This window comes from Pogona vitticeps, chromosome 7 (assembly GCF_051106095.1).
Source record: "Pogona vitticeps strain Pit_001003342236 chromosome 7, PviZW2.1, whole genome shotgun sequence".
In the NCBI taxonomy this organism is placed as follows: Eukaryota; Metazoa; Chordata; class Lepidosauria; order Squamata; family Agamidae; genus Pogona; species Pogona vitticeps.
Genome location: NC_135789.1, coordinates 25,663,143 through 25,683,139, shown reverse-complemented (window position 1 = coordinate 25,683,139; position 19,997 = coordinate 25,663,143). Strand labels below are relative to the sequence as shown.

Below are 19,997 nucleotides of genomic sequence, written 5' to 3'. Positions count from 1 at the left end.
CCACACACACACTGGCAGAGAGGCCAGCTGTGCCCTCTGCACCTTGCCCAGATACCCCTGGAAGACCCCACTCTGGGGTAGGAAAAGGGCGGGGGTGTTTCCACAGAAGAGGCCAACGATGTGATGCCCCAGGCGAGGAGCAACGCCACCGGAGCCTCTGGATTCGTCTCTCAAAACACGAGCCTGGAGAATTAGGTTGAAATATTTATTTATTTAAAAACTGGAAACACACAGTCGACATATTATACAAAGGGGAGGAAAAACGCTTGTATTTCATACAATAATTAAAAGTTATCTTGGAGTTGGAGAAGAGTTGGATGCCTGCCTGCCTGCCTGCTGGGGGTGATCGGCTCCCCCATATCCCCCTGACCCTTGTGGGAACCTTACTGGAGGTTTGCTGGCCCACCCTCCCTCCCTCCCTCCGTGTTCACTCTTGGGGAAGGGTCCAAAGACAAAGAAAACGAGAGAAGCGGACGTCGTAGCAACAGCAAGGCTGAAAAAAATCATCCCCTGGCCAGACAGAACGAGCGGCCTTTGGCGTGGCTTTCTGCATGGAGTTGCCCCCCCCGCCCGGCTTCTCCTGGTTCTCTTTTGTCCCAAAGTGTTCAGCCCATGAGCCTGAAAACCTGAGGTAGTCCCGGGGGGGGGGCGCATCCAGGGCAGAGGAGTTGCCCCTGGAAAGACTTGAGCGGTTGGAGGGGGGTCAGCGCCATGTGGAACCCCCTCTCCTCCCCCTGTGCTCTGGTGACAGGCTTCTTCTGGTGGCTTTGGGGTGGGTGGGGGGGGGGGAGAGGCAGAAAGGCAGGCCAGCCAGCCAAAAGGGCCTCATTCACGCCGGCGGTGGGCAGACAGCTATTTGGTTTGTGGTTCTGCCAGCCAGGTGGCAGAAAAGGCCGGAGGGTGTCAGGCACCAGACTGGGAGGCGGCGGTCGGCCGAACAATGTTTTCTGGGCAGAACCGCCGGTGGGACAGGAAGGCCCCAAAGGAGGGGAGCGGGGGACCCCAGGCCCGCTGTGATCCCGGACGGCAGTGTGCGACCCTTCTGGAGCCAACTGGAGGGAGGAGAGAGAAGGGCTGGCGCTGATGGTGCCTTACTCTGGGCACATGGTGCCAGGGTCCGCCCCCCTCCTACTCTTTGGAAGGCAAGACCCCTTTGCCCTTCAGCCGGGAGCAGCCCCTGCGACCATCGGAAGGAGACACCCTCTTCATTAAGGACGCTTCTAACACCAGAAAGAAGCACCTTTGGGAGCAACTGAGGTCTGGCTTCTGGGTGATTTTGGCGCAGACCTCCCCCGGTGCAGCACACTCCCGATTCCAAAGGGATGGTGGAGGGGGGGGGGACCAGAACATCAGGCTGGCTGCCCTAGCTGGGAAAGAGGACATGTGCATGTGGAGTCCCGAGCAAGGATCCCCCAGGGCCCGGCTGGAGGAAAGCTACAGGCTGCCCAAAGACACCACTGGCCAGCCAAGGAAGGAGCTCGGGGGGGGGGGGGGGAGTTGGCTCACATTCTCTCCCTTGCCAGCTTCTGAATAATCTAGCTGAGTGGTGCTTTTTCCTCAGGGCTTCCTTGCAAAAGCCTTCTGCCAGGCGCCGATGGCCCTGGGTCCCCCCCCCCAAACCGGAGAGCCAGGAAGCAAATGGGGGGGGGCAGAATCCACTGCCAGCCCCCTGGCCTGGCTAGCTCCTCTTCCTTCGGGGGCTATCCTTTCCTGAAGAGGCTGACCCCATGCATGCAGTGCCCGACGCAGCTGTCATGAGAGGGAAGCCACGGCTTCAGCAGAGGTCTAAAGCATCTTGGAGATGGTCTGAGCCTCCCTCTGCAGCCCCGGGTCGAGACGGCTTCTGCTTCGCTCAGAGAGTCCGTGTGGTTTACCCAGGGGAGTGGGCTGAGGGGAAGACCAGCGGCCCCAGCTTGCCCCATTGCCAAAGGCAGCTCCCTCTACCCCTATCCCCGCCAGCTGCTCCTCCTCTCCGATCCTCCGCTGTTTATTGCTGGCTCAAGGCACCGGGGAGCCCCTGCGAGGCACTGAAGAAGCACAGGCCAGAGGGAGGAAAGGGGAGGAAGAGAAGCCAGGCAGCCCTCAAAGGCCTGGTTCTGGTCCTTCCCGCAAGGCCCTGTTGGCCTGGACCAAACACTGCCCCCCCCACTTCAGAGAGCCTGGCACTGTCGGACTGCACACCCACGCAGACGGCCCTTCTCGTGGCATGAAGAGTCGGACCCAGAGAAGTCGACCGGGTTGAGGGGTCGGCCCCTCTCACCGGATGACCCGCAGCCAGCTGTTCCGAGGCGTTGCGGCAGGGAAGGGGTGGGAGGGAGGGAGGGAGGGAGGGAGGGAGGGAGGGAAGAGCAGGACGCGAGCTGAGCCAGGGGGCTGCCAAGGTGGCACAGCATTCGCTGGAGCAGGGCTGGGCTCTCGGGGCGACCGTAGGCAACGCTGGGGCAAGAGTGACCGATGCTGCTACAGCAGCTACTGCTGCCGGGGATGCCTCCCTCCCTCACCCCCTCCCCAGCCCCGAGTCTCTGACGCAGCCTTCTCGGCCAGCAGGGAGCCTGGCCCCGGCCAGCCCCGAAGGAACGTCGTCTTTGTAAGCACAGGCTTTGCGGTAGGTTTCGAACCAGTTCACCGTCTGGTCTCTGGAAGGAGCTGCCCCAGCGGAAGGTCTGTCTGCGCTGGCTGCTTCCTTAGGGAGCAAATTCTGCACCTGGGAGGGAGGGAAGGAAGGAAGGGAGACGCTGAGCCCCTCTGCTCTGATCCGAGCCGTGCAAGAAAGGATTCCAGTGTTCAGGATGCGGAGGGAGGCAAAGGGCTTCTCTCTGGGCCAAAAAGCAGCGACAGAAACGTTACACATCCGCGGGCATTCAGGATGGTGGTCCTGAAGGAACAGTCCATGCTTCCTCCAGGAAGGGGCTCTTTCCACCCCCCTCAGCCCCCCCTTCCTCCCTATGGGGTGGCAGAGACAGCAAACGGCAGGCGTGAGGCTGGTCGGGCCTGTGTGCCCAGCTGGCACACTTGCAAAGGGGCCAGTGAGCCCCCACCGCCAGCCGGCTCTGGCCCAGGGGTGGTCCCCCCCCCCAAAGCTCCCGGGCCGGCAACTCACCGTTCTCCTCCCAGCCCTCGGCCACACCGGCCAGTTCGTAGTGCTTCTTGCGCAGGTCGCCGAGCCGCTGGCGCTCCTTCTGCAGCTGGCTCTCCAGCTCCAAAACTCGCACCTGGGAGGGGGGGGGCAAAGAGGAGGAGGAGGAGGAAGGTTTTTGCAGTGCCAAGCCGCCCCTGAAACGAGGGCCCATCTCTCCCTCTCCATATGCCCTGCCTCCTCCCGCCGGCCACCCTCCTTACCTGGGAGTCCATCTCTTGGCGCTTGATCTGCGTCAGTGTCACGGCAGAGAAGTCCATGCTGTCTGTGGGAGAGAAAAGTAAAGAAAACACACACACACACACACAAAACTCTGGGGCTGACTCTTGCACGAAGGGGCCCAGGGACGCGATGTTTGCTGCGCCCTCTGCCTGGGCAAGGAGGAGCCAGAGGCCCACAGAGATGGGGAGAAGTAGAGGGGGAGGGTCCGGAAGCTTACCTGTCTCCTGGATTTGCGACTTCCCTGACTTCGTAGAAGCCACCACCTTGGCGGTGGCTTGGTTGACCCCCCGAGAGGCGACCTGAAGCTGCCTGAGATTTGTGCTGTCTTTATCGGCTTTCACCTGCCAACGCAAAGACAACGCTCGGAACCTCCTGTCCAAATTCAACACACGCAATGAGCCCACCACTTTCAAGATGGGAGGGCTCACGGGCGCACCCCTTGGCACTACAGGGCCGTAGATCAGCCAAAGGCTTGGCTCGGATTGAGGGAAACGACCCCGGAAAGCCAAGCGGATCAGCAGGTGCCTCTGATGTTGGCTAGGGAACAACGGCTCCTCTAGCCACGCAATCACCCTCCAGGCCAACCGTCACGTGTCCAAGGCAGCCTCTGGAAAACGCTCTCCCCACCTGGGATAGGCCACGGCAGCCCAGGCTCTCCGTGGCCAGCCGGCTCCCTGAAAAGGAGGCCCACCTTAGAAGCAGCCACCAGCTGAGCGGTGCTGGCGGCGATTTCGTGCGAGCAGACCATCAGTTCCTCAAACTTCCCTTTGCCCTGGACGACAAGGTCGGCGGCATCTCTGAGGAAAGCAAGACACGGCGGAGAGGTCGGTGCCCGTCCTTCTCGCCCTCGGGGGCAATACCCCCCACCCTGCCCGCTTTGCTGACAGCCACGGGTAGGGCCACAGAGGGGCCGCGGCCCTTATTCCCAAGAGAGACACTTACACCATCACCGTGGCTCCCCAGCCCACCGCCTTGGACGCCGAGATCAGACCCTCTGTCCAGCGCGAGTTCCTGGCGTAAAACTCCTTGGGAGAGGCGGCTCCCTAAGCAGGAAGAGGGAAGCAATCTCAGCATCCCAAACCGCAGGGACCACCGGCCCCACGGCCGCCTTCCAACCTTGCCAATCATTTGATGTTATCAGGACGAGCCTCTTTTGGGGGTGAAAGGGGTCGCCCAAAAGGCACCGTGACTTTTCAGGCATTTAAAACAAGGAAGCTTATTTCACAGCGACACGTCTCCTGGGATCTCTCGGCTGGAAGAAGAGGAGACGCGCCAAAGACGGGGCCGTCCCCATATCAGAAAAGCTGGAGAGTGAACTTCGCCGACCCAGCATCCCCTAAACTGCATTTCTAGGTATCGGGAAAGATCAGGATGAGTCCATCTCAGTGGAGGGCCCTGCTGGGCTCCAAAACTGGCCGTCAACCGGAGCTCCGGGAAGGGAGAAGGCAGTACATCTTTCCGGCAGCCCTGTGTCCTGCCTCCCCCCCCTGGCGGTGGTGTCTGATTCTTCAAGGTGGTGCAATCCACCTGCCAACTCCAGTTTGGGGTGTTTTAGGTCTTCCGTTTCTCTTGCCACCGGTTCCCCTAATCCCCATAGAGCCCAGTCTCATGAAGGGGCTCTGGTGTCTTGGAAAGCTTGCGTTCCCCACCCTTACATTCAGGATTTGTTTAAAGGGGTTTTCTCTTTTACACACCCCCCAAAAATGGACGTGGTTGCTCTCTGGGCATTAAAAGACCCCAATGGACTCACCCTCCCGCTTTCCACGATCTCTCGCTGGAGGTCTTTGGAGGCCAAGACCAGGATCTGGATGGCCTGCATTAAGTCTGTGCAAGAGCCCAGGATCCTACGAGAGGCAAAGAGTGGGAGAGAAGAGGACGGGTTTCAAGCCAGCTGGTCAGCGGGTGCTTTCCTTGCAGGAGGAGCGAGGCAGATCAGGAGCAGGACGGAAGGGAGGGAGGGAGGGAGGAGGCTCGCGGACAAGCCAGGGCTTTATTCCATCAGAGAACAAAAAAAGGCGTCACTTTGGGGTAACCGCCGAGCCATGAGGAACTTGGACTCCTTCAGCCAGTGAAAGCCTCTTTTCCCCTTAAGACAGGCCATGGGCTCCCCACGACACACACACCGGAAGGAGATCCGGGGCAGGTGCTGGCCGAGTACACCAACCCTCGGGCTTGTTTCTCCTCTCTAGTCCCCTCCCATGCCCGCAGAGGAAGGGGCAGGGCCGGCCACCCTTCTGAACTTCACAAGCTTCCTGGGCTTAGTTGCTGGGACAGGACCCTCTGCCTGGCCGTCAACACCAACCTTTCGTTGACCTCCAGTTTGACACCCGTGTCCCCCGCCCGCGACTTGCTCAGCATCTCCTGGGGGGGGAAGAGAGAAGGGGGTCTGAGCTGCAGAAAAGGTGCAGGAAAAAGAGGGAGACCCCCATGCTGTCGCCACCTCCCCATGCACAGATACAGGGAGAGAGCTGAACACTTTCCCCCCCCCAATGCAAAAAGATCACAGATTTATTGGGGACGGGACCGGGGGGGGCGCAAGACAGGGGCCTGGCTTTGTCTCACCTCAATCCTGGCCACTGCTGTCTCAATGGCCGCGGCTGTGGAGGCCATCTCCTGATCCACCAGGTCCCCCAGTTTCTCTTGCTCAACATCGAGGCCTTTGGGGAGCAGCTCCTGCAACCGAGTTTTGTCTGTGTGAGAGTTCGCCTCTAGGGCTCCCTCTTCTCTTCGGCCTCTCCTGCTTTACAGGAACCTGCTCAGAGGAGGCTCAGGACAGGGGCCCGGGACCACCACCACCCCCGTACGGAGGGTTTAGCCACCTCCAGCGCCGGCCCAACCAGCTATCATCCCTGCAGAGGCTCACCTCTCCAATGGCCGTGATCCGTTTGAGGCAGGTCTGGATGGCCGCGCCGTCGGCACCTTCTAAGGAGGCCTTGTCCTTCAGAGCCCCCAGGTAGCTGAGGGCCTCGGTCCCACACTGCCTCCCAGCCTCCAGGAGCCCTGGGAAGAGGTGGGAGACAGAGAGAAATGAAGCTCAGACCCACGACCCACCCAGACCGGCGCCATTGCCTCCTTCCCCTTCTCCGGAGACCACACTCACGGTCGGCAGACTCCATGGGGGCCGTGTGCGAGGTGGCGCTTGCTTGCACGATAGCGTCGCCCACCAGGTGGGCAAAGAGACCCACGCAGGACAGAAGGCCGCTCACATCTAGGGACAAAAAAAGACAGCGCTCGAGGTTCTGCAGGCGCTGGACCCACCGTGGCCCTTGTGGGAAGCACCAGGCCAGCATGCTGTGGCTAGAAACCACCCGGCGCGGTGGGTCTCTACCCTCACCCCACCCCCAGCCACCGGCTTTGAGCTCCCTGGACAGCGGGGCTGGGAGGCAAAAGGGGCCGAACTGCCGTGGGTGGAAGGCCTCGGGCGCCTTTCACAGCCATGCTCGGCGTGGCACCTTGTGGGTGGCTCCCCGGAAACGCCACTCCAGCCAGAACATCTCATCACCTGACTGGTCGGAGAGGAAGTGCCTGCACGCCTCCTGCAGCTGCTCCGTGCACTCCGAAGCGGCCTGTGTCCTGGACAGGAGGTAATCTGGGCAGAATGCAAAAGAGAGGGAGGGGGTCTGCGTCAGGGAGGCCCTCCCGGGAAGGGCAAGACGAAGGGCACCATCGTGGCTGCCCAGGATCCTCACGGGCGCTTCTTTGCCACTGAAATTTCAGACCCTCTACCCCAGAATCTTGACAAACCCTGGAATCTCTTCTCTCTGAAGCCACTTGACAGGGTTTCCACCCGCAGGGGAGTAAAGGACAGCTGGGGGGGAGAGGCTGATGCTGGCCCAGTGGCACCAGTCCCTATGTGACTCTGGGCTACCAGAATCTTCTGTTGGTTCCCTTCTCATTTCAAGAATGTGATGCAAGTATTAACTGCATCAAGGACCAGTTTATGTAACAAGTACCAAATGTCTAGGCGCTAAACCTATTGATGCTATATATCGCCTAACGACTGAACTGATAAAGTGGAATTAATATGGTTTATTGCCCTACTACTGAAATGACAGTGGACGTTTTAATGAAGCCACTTCTCAAAGCCTGCTTTCAGAGGCTATGGAATGAAAGGGGAATGAGGGACACACACTCTGTGGAGAAGAGGCGTTGGGAATATGGGATTGTACCATGACCTTTTCAGGCAGAACCGAGAATCCTCCAGGTGGGAGACGTCTGTCGTGTCTAATAGCAGATGGCATAAAAAAAGGGCCAAGGGGCACCTCCTCCATGGTCTGCCTGAAAGGGTGGGTGTCGTCTACTGAGAAACACCAGCCCCTTGACCTCTGACTCTCTGGATGACCTCTGAGGAGCAGAGAAGGGGACAGACCCGGGGCAGCCGGCTGACCTGCCGAACTCGTGCAGCCGACGTGGGTGGGGTCCTCCAGCCGCTGGACGGCATCCTGCACCATGTGCTCAGCCTGCCCCACGGCACAGCGCAGGAGGGCCAAGGACTTGTCCAGCTGCTGCTGCCGGAGGTCCTGAATCGTGCCGTCCTGAAGAGAGGGAGAGAGAAACGGATCGTGACTTGAGCCACTCTGGGGAGGCTGCCGTTCAAGGAGGTGCCTCCCGCGCCACCCATCACCGCCCCCCTGCTGTCATCAGAACCTGTGCGGCCCCCGTTGGACATGACCGGCAGCCTTCTGCTCCTCCGCAGCCAAGATATGCCTGGACCAGAACCCCTGGCTGAGTGAGAAGGGTCCCGATCCAAGGGAGCCGGCCAGACTCTGGGCGTCTACCCCTTCCCACAAGGAGGCAGCAATGGGTCGCCCAGACACCTCTCCCTGACCAGCTAGCCAGCCAGGCAGCCCCCCCCCCCCAGCCCCTGAGCAGAGACTACCTTCTCTCCTAGATGGCTCTGCAGCTCCTGCGCCACCTGACGGCTGCTCTCAGCGGCGCTCTCAAGCTCCACCTTGAGCTGCTGGACTTCCACCTGCAAGGCCACCACCTGCTGGTCGCGCTGGACTAAGGTCTCGGCGAGGGTGGCCTTCTCCTGCTGCAGACTGGCCAGAAGGGCGCCGTGTTCGGCTTCCAACTAGATGGCGAGATGTGTCCGGGGGGGGGGGGAGGGAGACAAGATGAGGGTTCCCTCTCTGCTTCTCTCCAAAAGGAGAATAATTCCCCAGGAAAGCAGAGACACACACACACACCCCGACACACACAATCTCATGGGTCCCGCCGGTCGTGACTTTTGCCCCCACATACGCCTCCTTTCCCTGCCTGGCTCCCGTTTCTGGTGCTGGTCACAGTGAAGGGTACGGCCACCCCACCACCCAGAGCGGGCCCTGCAGGGGAGTCCCTGGGCACCCACCCACGAACCTGAGCACTAGACTCCACTGTGCTTCGCAGGGTCTGAAGTTCCTGCTTGCTGGCCAGAAGCTCCCTCCTCAAGGACTCCAGGACTTCTGTCTGCTCCTGGTTCTGCAAGGGAACCGACAGCACCCCGGAACATTGGCAAAAGCTCTTGCCCCCCCCCACCTTGCCAGTCGTTCCCTCCTCCCTGCCTGGCCAGGCTCACCTTCCGCTGGGCCTGCTCCGTCAAGCGGTGCAAGGAATCCTTCAGCTCCTTCTGGTCCCGCTCGGCATCTCCCTGGACTTGCCGGGCCACCGTCACCTGCTTGGTCACTTCAGCATTCTGGGGGGGGGCAAACCCAGGAAGGTTTAGGAAAGGAATGAGGGGTGGGAGGGGCAAGGTGGGCAGAGCTCTCCCGGGAAGGGGAGGAGAGGGCCTGTGGCAGCCCCCCCATACCTTGCGCAGAAGGTCTGCGTGGTTCCGGACCAGCTCGCTGTACTTCTCTTTCAGCTTTGTGTAACGCTGCTCTGTGGCTTGTGCTTTTCCTGGAAACAGAAGGGCAGTGGCTGAAGAGGGCCAAGCACACGTAGGGGCACCGTGTCCCAAAGGGGCAAATCCAGCCCCACCAGCAATGGGGGAAGATCGAGAAAAGGGTCCTCTCTCCTCCCCTCCCACCAACCCCACCAGGCTGTGGGGGTATTGTCCGGCACATCCACTTGCCCTTCTCCCCCCCCAACCCCGAATCATCTCCTCCCCATCTCCGGGGGTCAACGCACTCTGTGGGGTAGAGAAAGTGACTCTACAAGGGATTTCGCGTCTCAGGGCAAAAGACCAGGAGGAGAAGCCCTGCCCTTTTGCACTCACGGCCACACACACGCGTCCACACACTCACTCTCTATCTCGGTCAAGGTGCGCTGGGCCTTCTCCGTGTCCTCGTGGCGCCTCTTCAAGTCATCCAGCTCCGTCCGCAGAAAGTCGCTCTCGTCCAGCGCCTGCTGCTTCAGGTGCTGCTGCTCGGCCAGCTCGGCTTCCAGCTCGCTGATGCGCCCCTTCAGCTGCACCACCAGGCGATGGCTCTGCCGGGGGGGGGGGAAAGCAGGGGGGGAGAATGTGTTCACAACGGAAGAGGCCAAGTGGGCAGGGCCCAGCCTCATCAGGTCAGAAGCAGCAGCTCTGGCCACATGCAGCAGGACCACGGGCACCCCCAGAAATAGCAGGTGACCAGGGCCCTGGTTTTGGGGGGGGGAGGCCACAGCTACGGTGTGGAAAAAATGGTACCGCATGGCAGTGTGATAGGTGGAGCGCAGCTGGAGTCTGTGTGTGTGTGTGTGTGTAGGAAAAAAAGATCACACGCTAGCACAAGCATGCATGCATTTGTTATCTGGCTTCCACGATGTTCTTGGAAGGAGTCCCGCCCACCCCCTCCCCCCAGCTGCCTGCCTGCTGCCTGCCTAGCAGCCTGCTCCAGAGAAATTTCCCGGATGGTGGAGGTCCCACTGAACTGGGGGGGGGGTGTAGGGGAACACAGAGAAAGAGGCAGAGCTGGGAGAGGGAGGGGCTTGGCAGGCAACTAGGGGGAACCCGCACTCTTTCTCGCTGTCGTGACAGCCCCACGAAGGGGGGGGGTTGTTCTTTTTCAGTCCACAAAGAACTCTAAACAAGGCTGCGAATTCGGGCAGCCAGTCCCCCCCCCACTGCACCTTCAGGTGGGCTTTGCTTTCCCCCTACCGCCACGGGTCTCTGGGACAGCGGCTCGGGGGGGGGCCTGGAGGCACCAGGGAAGGCCTCGGCTTCCCGTCCCTCCAAAAAGGCACCCCAGGAGCGGGAAGGGCTTTGCAATCACCTCCGCCTTGAAATTCTGCAGCTCCTCCTGCAGGCTGCTGAGCTCCCGGTGCAGCTGCTCAATGAGCCGGTCCCTGGAAGGAGGAAGAGCAGGGTGGGGGGTGGGGTGGGAAAACAGGCACACACATTACCTGGAGCCCCTCTGACCTCACGTGTCTCACCTGACAACCCCTGGGATGAAACCTTCCTTGCCATTCCTTGGCCAGCACCACTCCTGGCACAGGCAAGGTCACTTCAAGGTGACTCCTGAAAGCCTTGGCCGTATGTAACTGCCAAGGTGGGCACCGGAGAAGAGGATCTTCGGGGAGTGGGCAATCAGACCACCTCTCTCCTGGCAGCAGGACTGGGGAGGCTCTCCGTATGCCACCTGCCCTCCTTTCTTGGAGGAAGGAAGGTAGTCCACCAAAGGGATCCAGAGAGACTAGAAGGTGGGAAGGGGTACCTAAGGATATCAGGAGCAAAAGGGTGGTGCAGCCCTCCCCAGAACAAGATCGCCCCTTGAGTCCAGGCTTCCCCATCCAGGGAAGAAGGAAAGAATGAGAGAGAGAGAGACCAACCAGCCAGAGAGAACAAGGAGACCACAGAATGTCCTTCTAGCTTCCTGAGACGTTGCTCCTCTGCCTCCTCCATGCTTTTAGCAAAGCCAAGAGGTGGACCAGACTCAGGCAGGCCATGCTGAGGATGGAAGCCCCCACCCCCAACCACCCACAGCAACCCCCTTGTGAAGAAAGAGCCCAAGCTATCCCCAAGCCATTCAAGGGCCTGGGGGGGCGACAGAAGCAGAACGTCTGGGGCTCCTGCCCTCTGCGCTTAGGGAGCCACGTCCTGCTCTTGAGCAGTGTGCACGCAGGGCGTGCCGCAGAGAGAAACACACTCACTTGTCATCTCTGGCCATCCCATTCTGGCTGTTAAAGTTGAACGGGTCACTGCTGAAGGAGCTGCCAAAGATGTCGTCAAATTTGTTGTCAAAGAGACTCTGGAAAGGGAAGCAGAGGTGGTCAGCTCCGCCCCAGGGGAAAGGGGGTCCCGCGCAACCCCTAACACACGCACACGCACACGCACACACATATGGCCTCCCTCCTCCTCCTCAGCTGCCAGGAAGGCTGGTGTGATTCACTGCTTCTTATCTTGGAGAGCAGGGCTCTCTCGGTGGTGGCCCTTGAGAGACTTCCTGGGAAGGAGCCAACACAGTCCAAGAGAGGTGACTTGCTTCTAGCCTCTCTCTCTCTCTCTCATTCTGTCCCACCAACTTCTCTATACAAGGTAGCCCATAGGGAAGACATCCTTTTAGTGTGACATGCCTTGTACTGGTGGCTGGGAGTTCTGGAAGCCCACCAGTCCTCCGACATCCCAGTGCAAAACAGACAAGTCTTAGGTTTTGCGGACAAGGTGGAAAGGTCCAGACCCTCAGCCTCTGACCCACCTGCTGCGAAGACGTTTCCATCTCTACCAGGTCCATGATGGGCTCACTGTCGGGGGACGAGGCTTCCACCGGGATGACCACCACGGGGCTGATGTGCTCCGAAAGGGCAGAGGCCCTTAGGAAGTTGGGGGGATTCTGACAGACAAAAGGGGAAGGGGGGGTAGCTCAGAGCCACAGCGTGGAGGACAGACCTTCCCCCTGCCTGGCTTTCTCGAGACAGATCCAGCCACTTCTCTTCAGCCCCCAAGAGGGACTGCACAGAGAACCGGGAGACGGAAAGTGGCTTTGAGGCCTTACCTCGGGCAGTTGTGGGATCTGGATCAGCCGCTTGAAATACTGCAGGTTGCTGGAGCGATAGAAAAGGTCCTTCAGCCTGCAAGGGATGAAGGCAAAGGCCACAGTCAAACATGAAAGATGGAGGCCTGCCGAGAGTCAAGTCAAGGGAACCAGTGGTCTAGATCCAGGCTGGTCCTGCAACAGGACCCTCGTCCCTCACCAAGCCAGAATGGCTAGAGATGAAGCATCATCTGTATTTCGCATTAAGCCAAGACTTGATCCTTTGGGACAGGGAAGGAGGGTGCATGGGGAGAAGCGAAGGGAACAGAATGAAAGTGGACAGAATCCCATTCAAATTGGACTTGATCCTGAAACCTGAGATTAGCCAATATAACTGATTGGCAGGAGACAGGACTGCCCAAACTGAGGACCAAACTCTTAGGCGATACACAGTTCAACTATGGAACCCACAGCCACAACACACGTTAGGTGGCTTTAAAAGGTGATGGGGCACCATCCCATAGGAAGGGAAGGTGGTCTATAGATTCCGGTTTTGGGAGCCAGAGTCAGGGGCTTCTCAGTGGCCAACTGATTTAGCCAGGCCATCAGATTAACCAATTAACTTTGGCATTGATGTGCCATGCCACCTTCAGCCACTAGGTGCCACACTCTCCCCAGCAAGGGAAGACAAAGCTGAGGAGGACAAGCTGGGCAGATTCCTTTCTCTTCCCAGGGGCTCTCGGCAGCACTAGGCGCTACCTTCCTCTGTAAGACCCCCATCCCCGCCCACAAACTCTTCAAAGTCTTCTGAGAGAGAGAAAGTGCCACCAGAGAACAGAAAAATGCTGAAGGAGTAAATGAAAGGGGAGAGAGACCGTGGGGAGAAGAGAGAAGTGCGGAATGGGCACAGGCCGTGTTTCTCAACCTGGGGGTAACTTAGGTGTTCATGGACTGCCTCTCCCAGAAGCCTTCACCACTTGCTGTGCTGGCCAGGGTTTCTGGGAGCTGCAGTCCAAGAACACCTGGGTTAACCACATTTGGGAATCACTGGGCGAAGGGATCTCTCCATGCCACCCTCTGCAGGGATCCCAAAGTCTTCAAAAAGCAAAATGAATGAAAGAATGAGGGACAGAGAGATGCCTCTCTGCCTGGTCAATTGCAGGGAGGAGACTTGAGGGGAGGAAAAGGCCACCAGGGAAGAGTAAGAGGGAAGCAGAGAGAAGGAAAAGAGCTGGGGGGGGGGAGCAGAAGAGGGGAGCAGAAGAGAAAAAGCAGGTGCCCAGAAAAGAGGATGGAAGATGGCTCAGGCAGCCAGGCTGGATGAAAATGGGGACTTGTCACAGGAGTAAATGAATGGCCAACTGACCATAAAGGTAGATGGCCTGGCTAAGCCCCCTCCCCACGTTCTCCAGGGGGAAAGGAAGCCCAGGCAGGCACCCCCCGAGGCAGGCAATCCTTCTCTTCCCAGATCTGAGACTTACTTCTTGAACTGCTCCAGGAAGCGATCCCTGTGACCTTGGAGTGTGTCCGCTGGGAGGCCTGGAGAAGAGAGGCCGGGGAAAGGATGAGCAGAGAAGGCCGGCTGGCAGGCCTCCACCCACCATGCCTGAGGGCAGAACAGGCAAGAAAACGGGCCAAGATTCCGGCTATTGCTCTAAGGCATGGGGTGCACTTGCCAGCACCTCCGCTTGTGCCCAACGGCACAAAGCCATGGCAGACTTTCAGAAGCCCCAGTGTCTTAAGCCCAGGCTCTGGAGCTGGTTCAGTGTGATGGCCAGCAAAGGGATTCTATTCTATTCTGCGCATGCTCGGGAGGAACCACTGCCTACTATGAGATTGTGTATCGAGTGAGAGGATCACGGTTGAGCGTGAGAAGGCTCACACTGTAAAGGGAAGGCTGAATGTATGGAATATGACAACTGCTCTTGACGCTATTAAACAGGGCTGAGGACCTCCTTAACCTTCAGCCATTCAGAGTACGACCTTGCAGAGGAAAACGAGAGAGCAGGCCACGTCCTGGCCCCGCTTAGACCCAGGGATGTCCCGGCCGCGACGGGGACCGGTGGGCAGCCTCGTACTCACAAGAGTGGAGCTTGAAGAGCAGCTTCACGGTGTAGTCGTAGAGGTGGCTGCAGTCAAGAATGACTTGGATCAAGGGGGCCAAGCGGCACTGCCCGGCCGCAGTGACCGACACCGAGCGAGACATGTCCAAAGAGCCGAACACTGGAGGAGAACCCCCATGGGAGGAAAAAAAGAGGGCGTCTGTCCTGGATTTGTCCCAAAGGGGATCACTGCCTGCTGGGGATAAGGGGTACCGCGGGGCTGATGACCCTTCCCTGGTGGTGGTGGTGGCCTCCCAGCCCCTCCGAACTCTTATTCTTCAAAGTGAAATCTCTCAAGCCCCACCAGGGCCAAAGAGCCCCCACTGTACTCCCTCTCTCACTGAGGGGGATCCCTAAATATTTCGTCCCAGGGTGGTCGGCTGGCCAGGGATATGGCACGTCCCCTGCTCCAAGCGCTCCCTCCCTCCCTCCATTCCTCCTCCCTCCCTTGATTCATCATCAGTTCCTTCCTTCCACCCATCACCAGCTCCTTCCTCCCCTTCCTTCCTTCCGCCCAATTCTGACTCCTCCCTGCAGAGGGACTTCAAGCCCTCTTTTGCTAGAATGGCAAACATCACCCCCACCCCTAGAGGACCCCTTCCCTCAGATACCAGGCGAGTTTAGGCTCTCGGGTTTTTGTTTTCAGCCCACAACTGATCTGAACTCAACTGTACAAACCCTGCTCCAGGGCTCTCCCTCCTGTCTTGGCCTGGGTGAGCCGTTCGAAGTGTGAAAGAGGAGGCAGGCCCAGGAAACAGGGGCAGGCTAATCCTGGTTCACTTGGGACTCGAGGTGGGAGGGGAGCTCCAGCTACTGAAGGGCAGCTGCCTGAACCCCCCCCACACACACACATTGCTGCCCCTCCCTCCCCCGGAATGCCAGTCACACTCAGTGGCAACATCCTGCAAAGGGAGCACCTTCTGAGTACCCATGATTGGATAAGGCTGGGTGGAAGCGTCCGGTGCTGGGCACCCCAGGGTGACGTACCTGTCTGGAAGAGGGACAGCTCGCAGTCCAGGTAATCAAACATCTCCACAGTGAGCTGGAAACTGGAGGGGGGGGAAGAGGGAGAGAGAATGAGAAAGAGTGTCAAGGAATGGAGAGAAGATGCTAGTCTACAACAGAAAGGGGCCTGCCATCAGCTTGGTAGGGGGTACCCCCTAACTCAGTGGATCCCCCGCAGGCTACAAAAGGGCTCCCTACGCAGTGGGGTCCTTCAGCCGTCCAGGGGTTTGGGGATCTCCAAGCATGCCTGCTTTCCCGCTCCCCCAGCCTTCCAACCCACCCACACCTCCTCTGCACCCAATCTGCTGCCTCTGGGCAAGAAAAGCCCGGCCGGGCAAGCTGGTCCCCCACTTGCCATCACTCCCCAAACTCGAGAGGAGGGAAAACGGCGGCCAGGACCTCCTTGCCCCCCCCCCACCGGAGAGCCCACCTCCCCAACTCTCTGGCACTCACAAGTTGTTCACATCATTCTCTCCGGTCTCATCCAGCTGCCGGTCTGACATCTGGAGGTTCCCAGGGAACCGGGGGTTCTGGACCAGGGGAGGAAGAGGGGAGGGGGTCAGATCACCGCCCAGGAAAAAAGGGGTCAGTGCACCCCATTACTTCCAGCCCCGGGGAAAGAGGAGGCTCGAGGGAGACCCTGCTTCTCCCTCCCATCCTGAAAATGAAGATGCTACCTATTTGGAAATGGGGCAGGTGGGGGGGGGCGGCGGCGGCGAGAGGCATTCAAGAAGTGTTTCCAGACAGCCATCATCCTAACTCCCAGCCCAGAAAGAATACAGAATCATTCCTGGAATGTGGGCTTTACGTAAGGCAGTGTAAAGCAAACGGCAAAAGGAATCCTGGGGCTGGAAGGGGCAGCCTGGTGGCAGGGCCAACTCTCCCGCCCGAGGCTGCTGCCCCTGCTCTCCCTCACGGGCAGCTTCCAGCCACAAGAGGGAATTGCGTACCCCCACCATTGCACCCCCCCCAGACATCGCACAGCTGTAAAAGGAGATGGGGGGGCAGCCAGCCGACCTCTCTCTGGGCCCTGGCAGAAGCCCAGCTTCCCAGTCCGGGCGGCCAGATTCCATTCTATAAATACCTGCCGCCCTCTCCGCTCCCCAGCAAGCGGGAGGCAGCCAAGACCAATGGGGGGACGGCCGGAAACCCCGTCAGACACGAGACACACCCCCCCCCGAGGCAAATCTGGGAGGGGAGCTCAGCAGAAGAGTGACGAGAGAGCGCATGGGCGGCGCTAAGACTGGGCAGCCACTCTGCTCCCCAAAAAGGCCCACCCCACCCCTCTCAAAGAGAAAAGGACCCCAGCAAGCAAGCCCTTCCTTCCAGCACCTCAGCAACGCCGGTGCTCCTAAAGCAGCGTTGTGCTTCTCTGAGGGCAGCTCAGCTCCCCCGTTCCACCTCCTCCAGACTTTGCCTCACCCGACACATCCTCTTTTTTCCCTCGGAGAGGAAACCCACCCGAGAGGTCCACCAGGGAGCCCACGCTCGCCCCGACTGCCTCGGGAGGGGCTGCCTCTGGTCCTCTCCCCAACCGCGAGATCCCTCAGGCCTTTCCCGCTTTGCGGAGGAAGCCCGGGTGGCAAGGAACCCCCTTGAGACGGGACAAGAGGAACCGTCCGTGACTTGCCTTCGTGTGGAACTCCATCTTGGTTCTCAGCAGTTTGAGGTAGATGCTGCACAGCTGCCCGTAGCCCTCGCTCAGGTGGCCCTGCGGAGGAAGGAGGGGAAAGGGTCTCGCCAGCAGTCTCCTCCGTGTCCTCGGCGGGGGTGTCCCAGGCTAGCCCACCCCAAGGACGGGCGCAGGGAAGGTGCTTCTCCCCCCCCCCGCCGTGCCTCCCTCCTCCAGGACCCGCTGGCGCTCACCCACATCCGGCCCATGTCGCTCAGCTCACTCTTGTATCTCACTGAGTCCTTCAGGACCTGCCGAAAGAAGGTAGAGGGTGGCCTCAAGGAACAGCAGCCGCTGCGGGTCTTGAGGACCATTATGGAGGAGAAGTCCCACCCAGAGGACCCGATGGAAGCCCTCCCTGAGGCCCAGAGGCTCAGCTGGGAGGAGCTGAGGGGACCGCAGGCCTCTCCGTGGGGCCACATCTCTGAGACCATCGGCCAGCAGACTCCAGGGCCCTCCTCCTCTCCCAGCTGTGCCACTGTCCAGAACCAGCAGGGCTCAAGAGGGGGCCAATGGGCCATGAGTCCAAAATTCTGGCTAGCAAGCGCAAGCCTGCCAAGGAAAAAGGGGGGGCTGCCCCCTCTGCAAGATGGCCCCAGCCACATTCAGCCACGTCAGTGCGGTCTGCCTCTGGCTCCATTTGGCACAGAACCCGTCCTATTGCTAAGCCAGGCCGGAAGATGTGCCGGGAGAAGGGAAGCGACGTTCCTTCCAGTTATCTGCGCAGGAGGAGGACCGAAGACAAGAGAAAACATCTAGGGTTTGAGGAGGGAGGGGGATGGGCCTTACATTCGGGTGTCCGTCACGGAGCAGCTTGTGGAAGACGTGGCAGAACTTCCAGCAGAGGATGGCGTTGCTGGAGAGGGGCAGGCGGTTCACCACGGACCAGAAGGTGTGAGCTCCCTTCTCGTGGTGCGTTCCCAAGATGCAGGGTGGGAGGTGGGCTAAGGAAAACCAGAGGGAGGAGAGGCCTCGATGGGAGGCAAGCCCCGCTCTTTTGAGGGGGGGGCGGGCGGCAGCAGCTTGGACCCCTACCGCCACCATCACCCAGCCCTTCAGCCTCACCAAAGGTAGCTTAGACTGGGATGTTAGCTTGAGAGGCGGGAGAAAGGAGGCCGCGGCTCTTTCTCTGGGTCACTGCTCAGCCCTATAACTGAGCCCAAGCAATCGGAGCTGAAAGAGAAGAACCTTCTGATCCGGGGCCTCCGGCACAGCCCATTCACCTGGCGAGGAGGTCTCACCTCCACCTGCTGAGACAGCTTCCCCGCTGGCCTCTTTTCACAGCCTCTGACCTTGCAAACGGCTCTCTCTCTCTCTCTCTCTCTCTTCCCTCCACCCCGCCCTCTTTCTCCTGAAAGGATATTTCTGGCATGCTTTTCTTTGACAGCGACTTCCTGAGCATTAATGGCCTTGTTGATGCTGACAGTCTAAAAAAAGAGAGAGAGAGAGAACGTGAGTAGGAGAGGCTCCGTGGCAGACGGAGAGACCAAGACAGACGCCGCCACCAGGCACACACATACCAGAGCCAGCCTCCCAAGGATCCGGTTTTGGGAAAAGCTCTGTAGCCTGCCTGCTGGGGGATCATGGGAGCTGTAGTCCAGCCCCTCTGGGAGGCACCACAAGTTGGAGAAGACTGCCTCGCAGGGGAGGTGCAAGCTTCAGGTTTTGGGTCCTGCCTACCAAGAGGACCACTCTGGAAAGGACCGCAATGAATCCTCAATCGCCAGAAGGCTGAATCCCGACTCCTGCAAGAGTTTGCTGGGGAGAGACCCATCACCAAGAATCGACATTCTCCAGCCCCAGTGACCAAAGGCCACCTTCCACGTGGCCTGCCTCCTGCCTCGGGGCATCTCGAACGACAGCAGAGCACAGGGGGGCCAGGTTTGGGCGGTACATCGACCAACCTGGAGCCAAGGGCAACCTCTCCCTACTGTGTGGAGCGGACAGGCCCTCAAGGAAAGCAGATTCCTCTCGGGTCCTGGTTTTGGATTTGATGCCTGGAGCCCAACAGGATCGGAAACCACCACCCCCAAAACAAGGAAATCATAAGACAGAGTAAGAATGAGGTGTGTGCCAAGCCACCCATCCCGGTGGGGAATGGCAAAAGCCGAAATAAGCTTCTCTCCCTGGAGCCAAGCAATGGAAGCATCGGCTCAGAGTCGTTCACCTCTACGCAGGAAAGCTGGCTTTCTCAGGCAAGCCTCCTTCTTTTTCTTTTCTTTTCTTTCTTTCTTTCTTTCTTTTCTTTTCTTTTCTTTTTTTTTGGTCTGGGTGCTTGGGAGAGCAGAAGCAGCCGCTAATCTTTGACAGAAAAGCCCACTTGACTGGCAATGCCCGGAACGCCTCCAAGTGGGAAGTGGGGCACTCGGGGGTTGGCAGCAGCAGGGAACCCCAAACCCTCCTTCGGCCAGCGGCATGCCCAGGATCAAATGCCCTGCTCCTCGGGAAGCCGCAAAGCCTTCCAGCCTTGCTTGCGGGGCCCCGTTTTCAAACTTGAGCGAAGGATTTCTTTGGAAAGTCACCCAGTTCCCCTTTTCAAAAACCTCAAACCCTTTGACTTGCCAGGAGTTACTCTGGCCTCCCTGATCTGTCACAATCCTGCAAAAGATCTCTCTCTCTCTCTCTCCTCTGTGTGTTGTGGGGGGGGGGGGAGAGCAGAAGTCTTGAGCCACTGAGAGCCACCGGGTCCACCTCTCGAAGGACTCTTGCTTGCCTCTGCGGGATTCCCAGTCTAGCTGCAGGATTGGTGAATGAAAGGCTTCCAGCGGACCAGGGGTGGGGTGGGGAGGCATGCTACCGTATTTTTCCATGTATAAGATGCCCACCATTTTTCTAATCCAAACATAAGAAATCTAAGTGGGGCTTAGCAAATGTAGGGGGAAAGGGATCAAATCGCTGCAGGATCGCTTTGATCCCCGCTTTCCCCTCCACTAGTTTTTGTTCTCTCCTCAGCTTACTTCCGTGTATAAGATGACCCCCAATTTTTA

The 19,997-nt window shown here is 59.2% G+C and overlaps 1 protein-coding gene across 4 annotated transcripts in view; it reads right to left on the bottom strand.

The window, feature by feature from the left end:
* Positions 1-191: 191 nt before the first annotated feature.
* HIP1 (huntingtin interacting protein 1) overlaps positions 192-19,997 on the bottom strand; it is a 38,756-nt gene continuing 18,950 nt past the window's right edge. For all 4 annotated transcript variants that reach the window (XM_072978419.2, XM_078379418.1, XM_078379419.1 and 1 more), the window contains exons 2-31: positions 18,374-18,437; positions 17,800-17,942; positions 17,205-17,261; positions 16,969-17,049; positions 15,792-15,868; positions 15,321-15,382; positions 14,314-14,454; positions 13,713-13,770; positions 12,253-12,328; positions 11,956-12,090; positions 11,411-11,508; positions 10,534-10,606; positions 9,583-9,766; positions 9,147-9,235; positions 8,916-9,032; positions 8,717-8,818; positions 8,238-8,432; positions 7,746-7,893; positions 6,861-6,947; positions 6,459-6,566; positions 6,222-6,358; positions 5,921-6,031; positions 5,661-5,719; positions 5,109-5,202; positions 4,301-4,401; positions 4,050-4,155; positions 3,576-3,699; positions 3,340-3,401; positions 3,101-3,212; positions 192-2,704 (exon numbers count right to left, since the gene is read on the bottom strand). In XM_072978419.2, the coding sequence (XP_072834520.2) occupies positions 2,685-2,704; positions 3,101-3,212; positions 3,340-3,401; positions 3,576-3,699; positions 4,050-4,155; positions 4,301-4,401; positions 5,109-5,202; positions 5,661-5,719; positions 5,921-6,031; positions 6,222-6,358; positions 6,459-6,566; positions 6,861-6,947; positions 7,746-7,893; positions 8,238-8,432; positions 8,717-8,818; positions 8,916-9,032; positions 9,147-9,235; positions 9,583-9,766; positions 10,534-10,606; positions 11,411-11,508; positions 11,956-12,090; positions 12,253-12,328; positions 13,713-13,770; positions 14,314-14,454; positions 15,321-15,382; positions 15,792-15,868; positions 16,969-17,049; positions 17,205-17,261; positions 17,800-17,942; positions 18,374-18,437 (3,021 nt within the window). In that variant the 3' untranslated portion in view covers positions 192-2,684. The remainder of the gene's footprint in view (positions 2,705-3,100; positions 3,213-3,339; positions 3,402-3,575; positions 3,700-4,049; positions 4,156-4,300; positions 4,402-5,108; positions 5,203-5,660; positions 5,720-5,920; positions 6,032-6,221; positions 6,359-6,458; positions 6,567-6,860; positions 6,948-7,745; positions 7,894-8,237; positions 8,433-8,716; positions 8,819-8,915; positions 9,033-9,146; positions 9,236-9,582; positions 9,767-10,533; positions 10,607-11,410; positions 11,509-11,955; positions 12,091-12,252; positions 12,329-13,712; positions 13,771-14,313; positions 14,455-15,320; positions 15,383-15,791; positions 15,869-16,968; positions 17,050-17,204; positions 17,262-17,799; positions 17,943-18,373; positions 18,438-19,997) is intronic.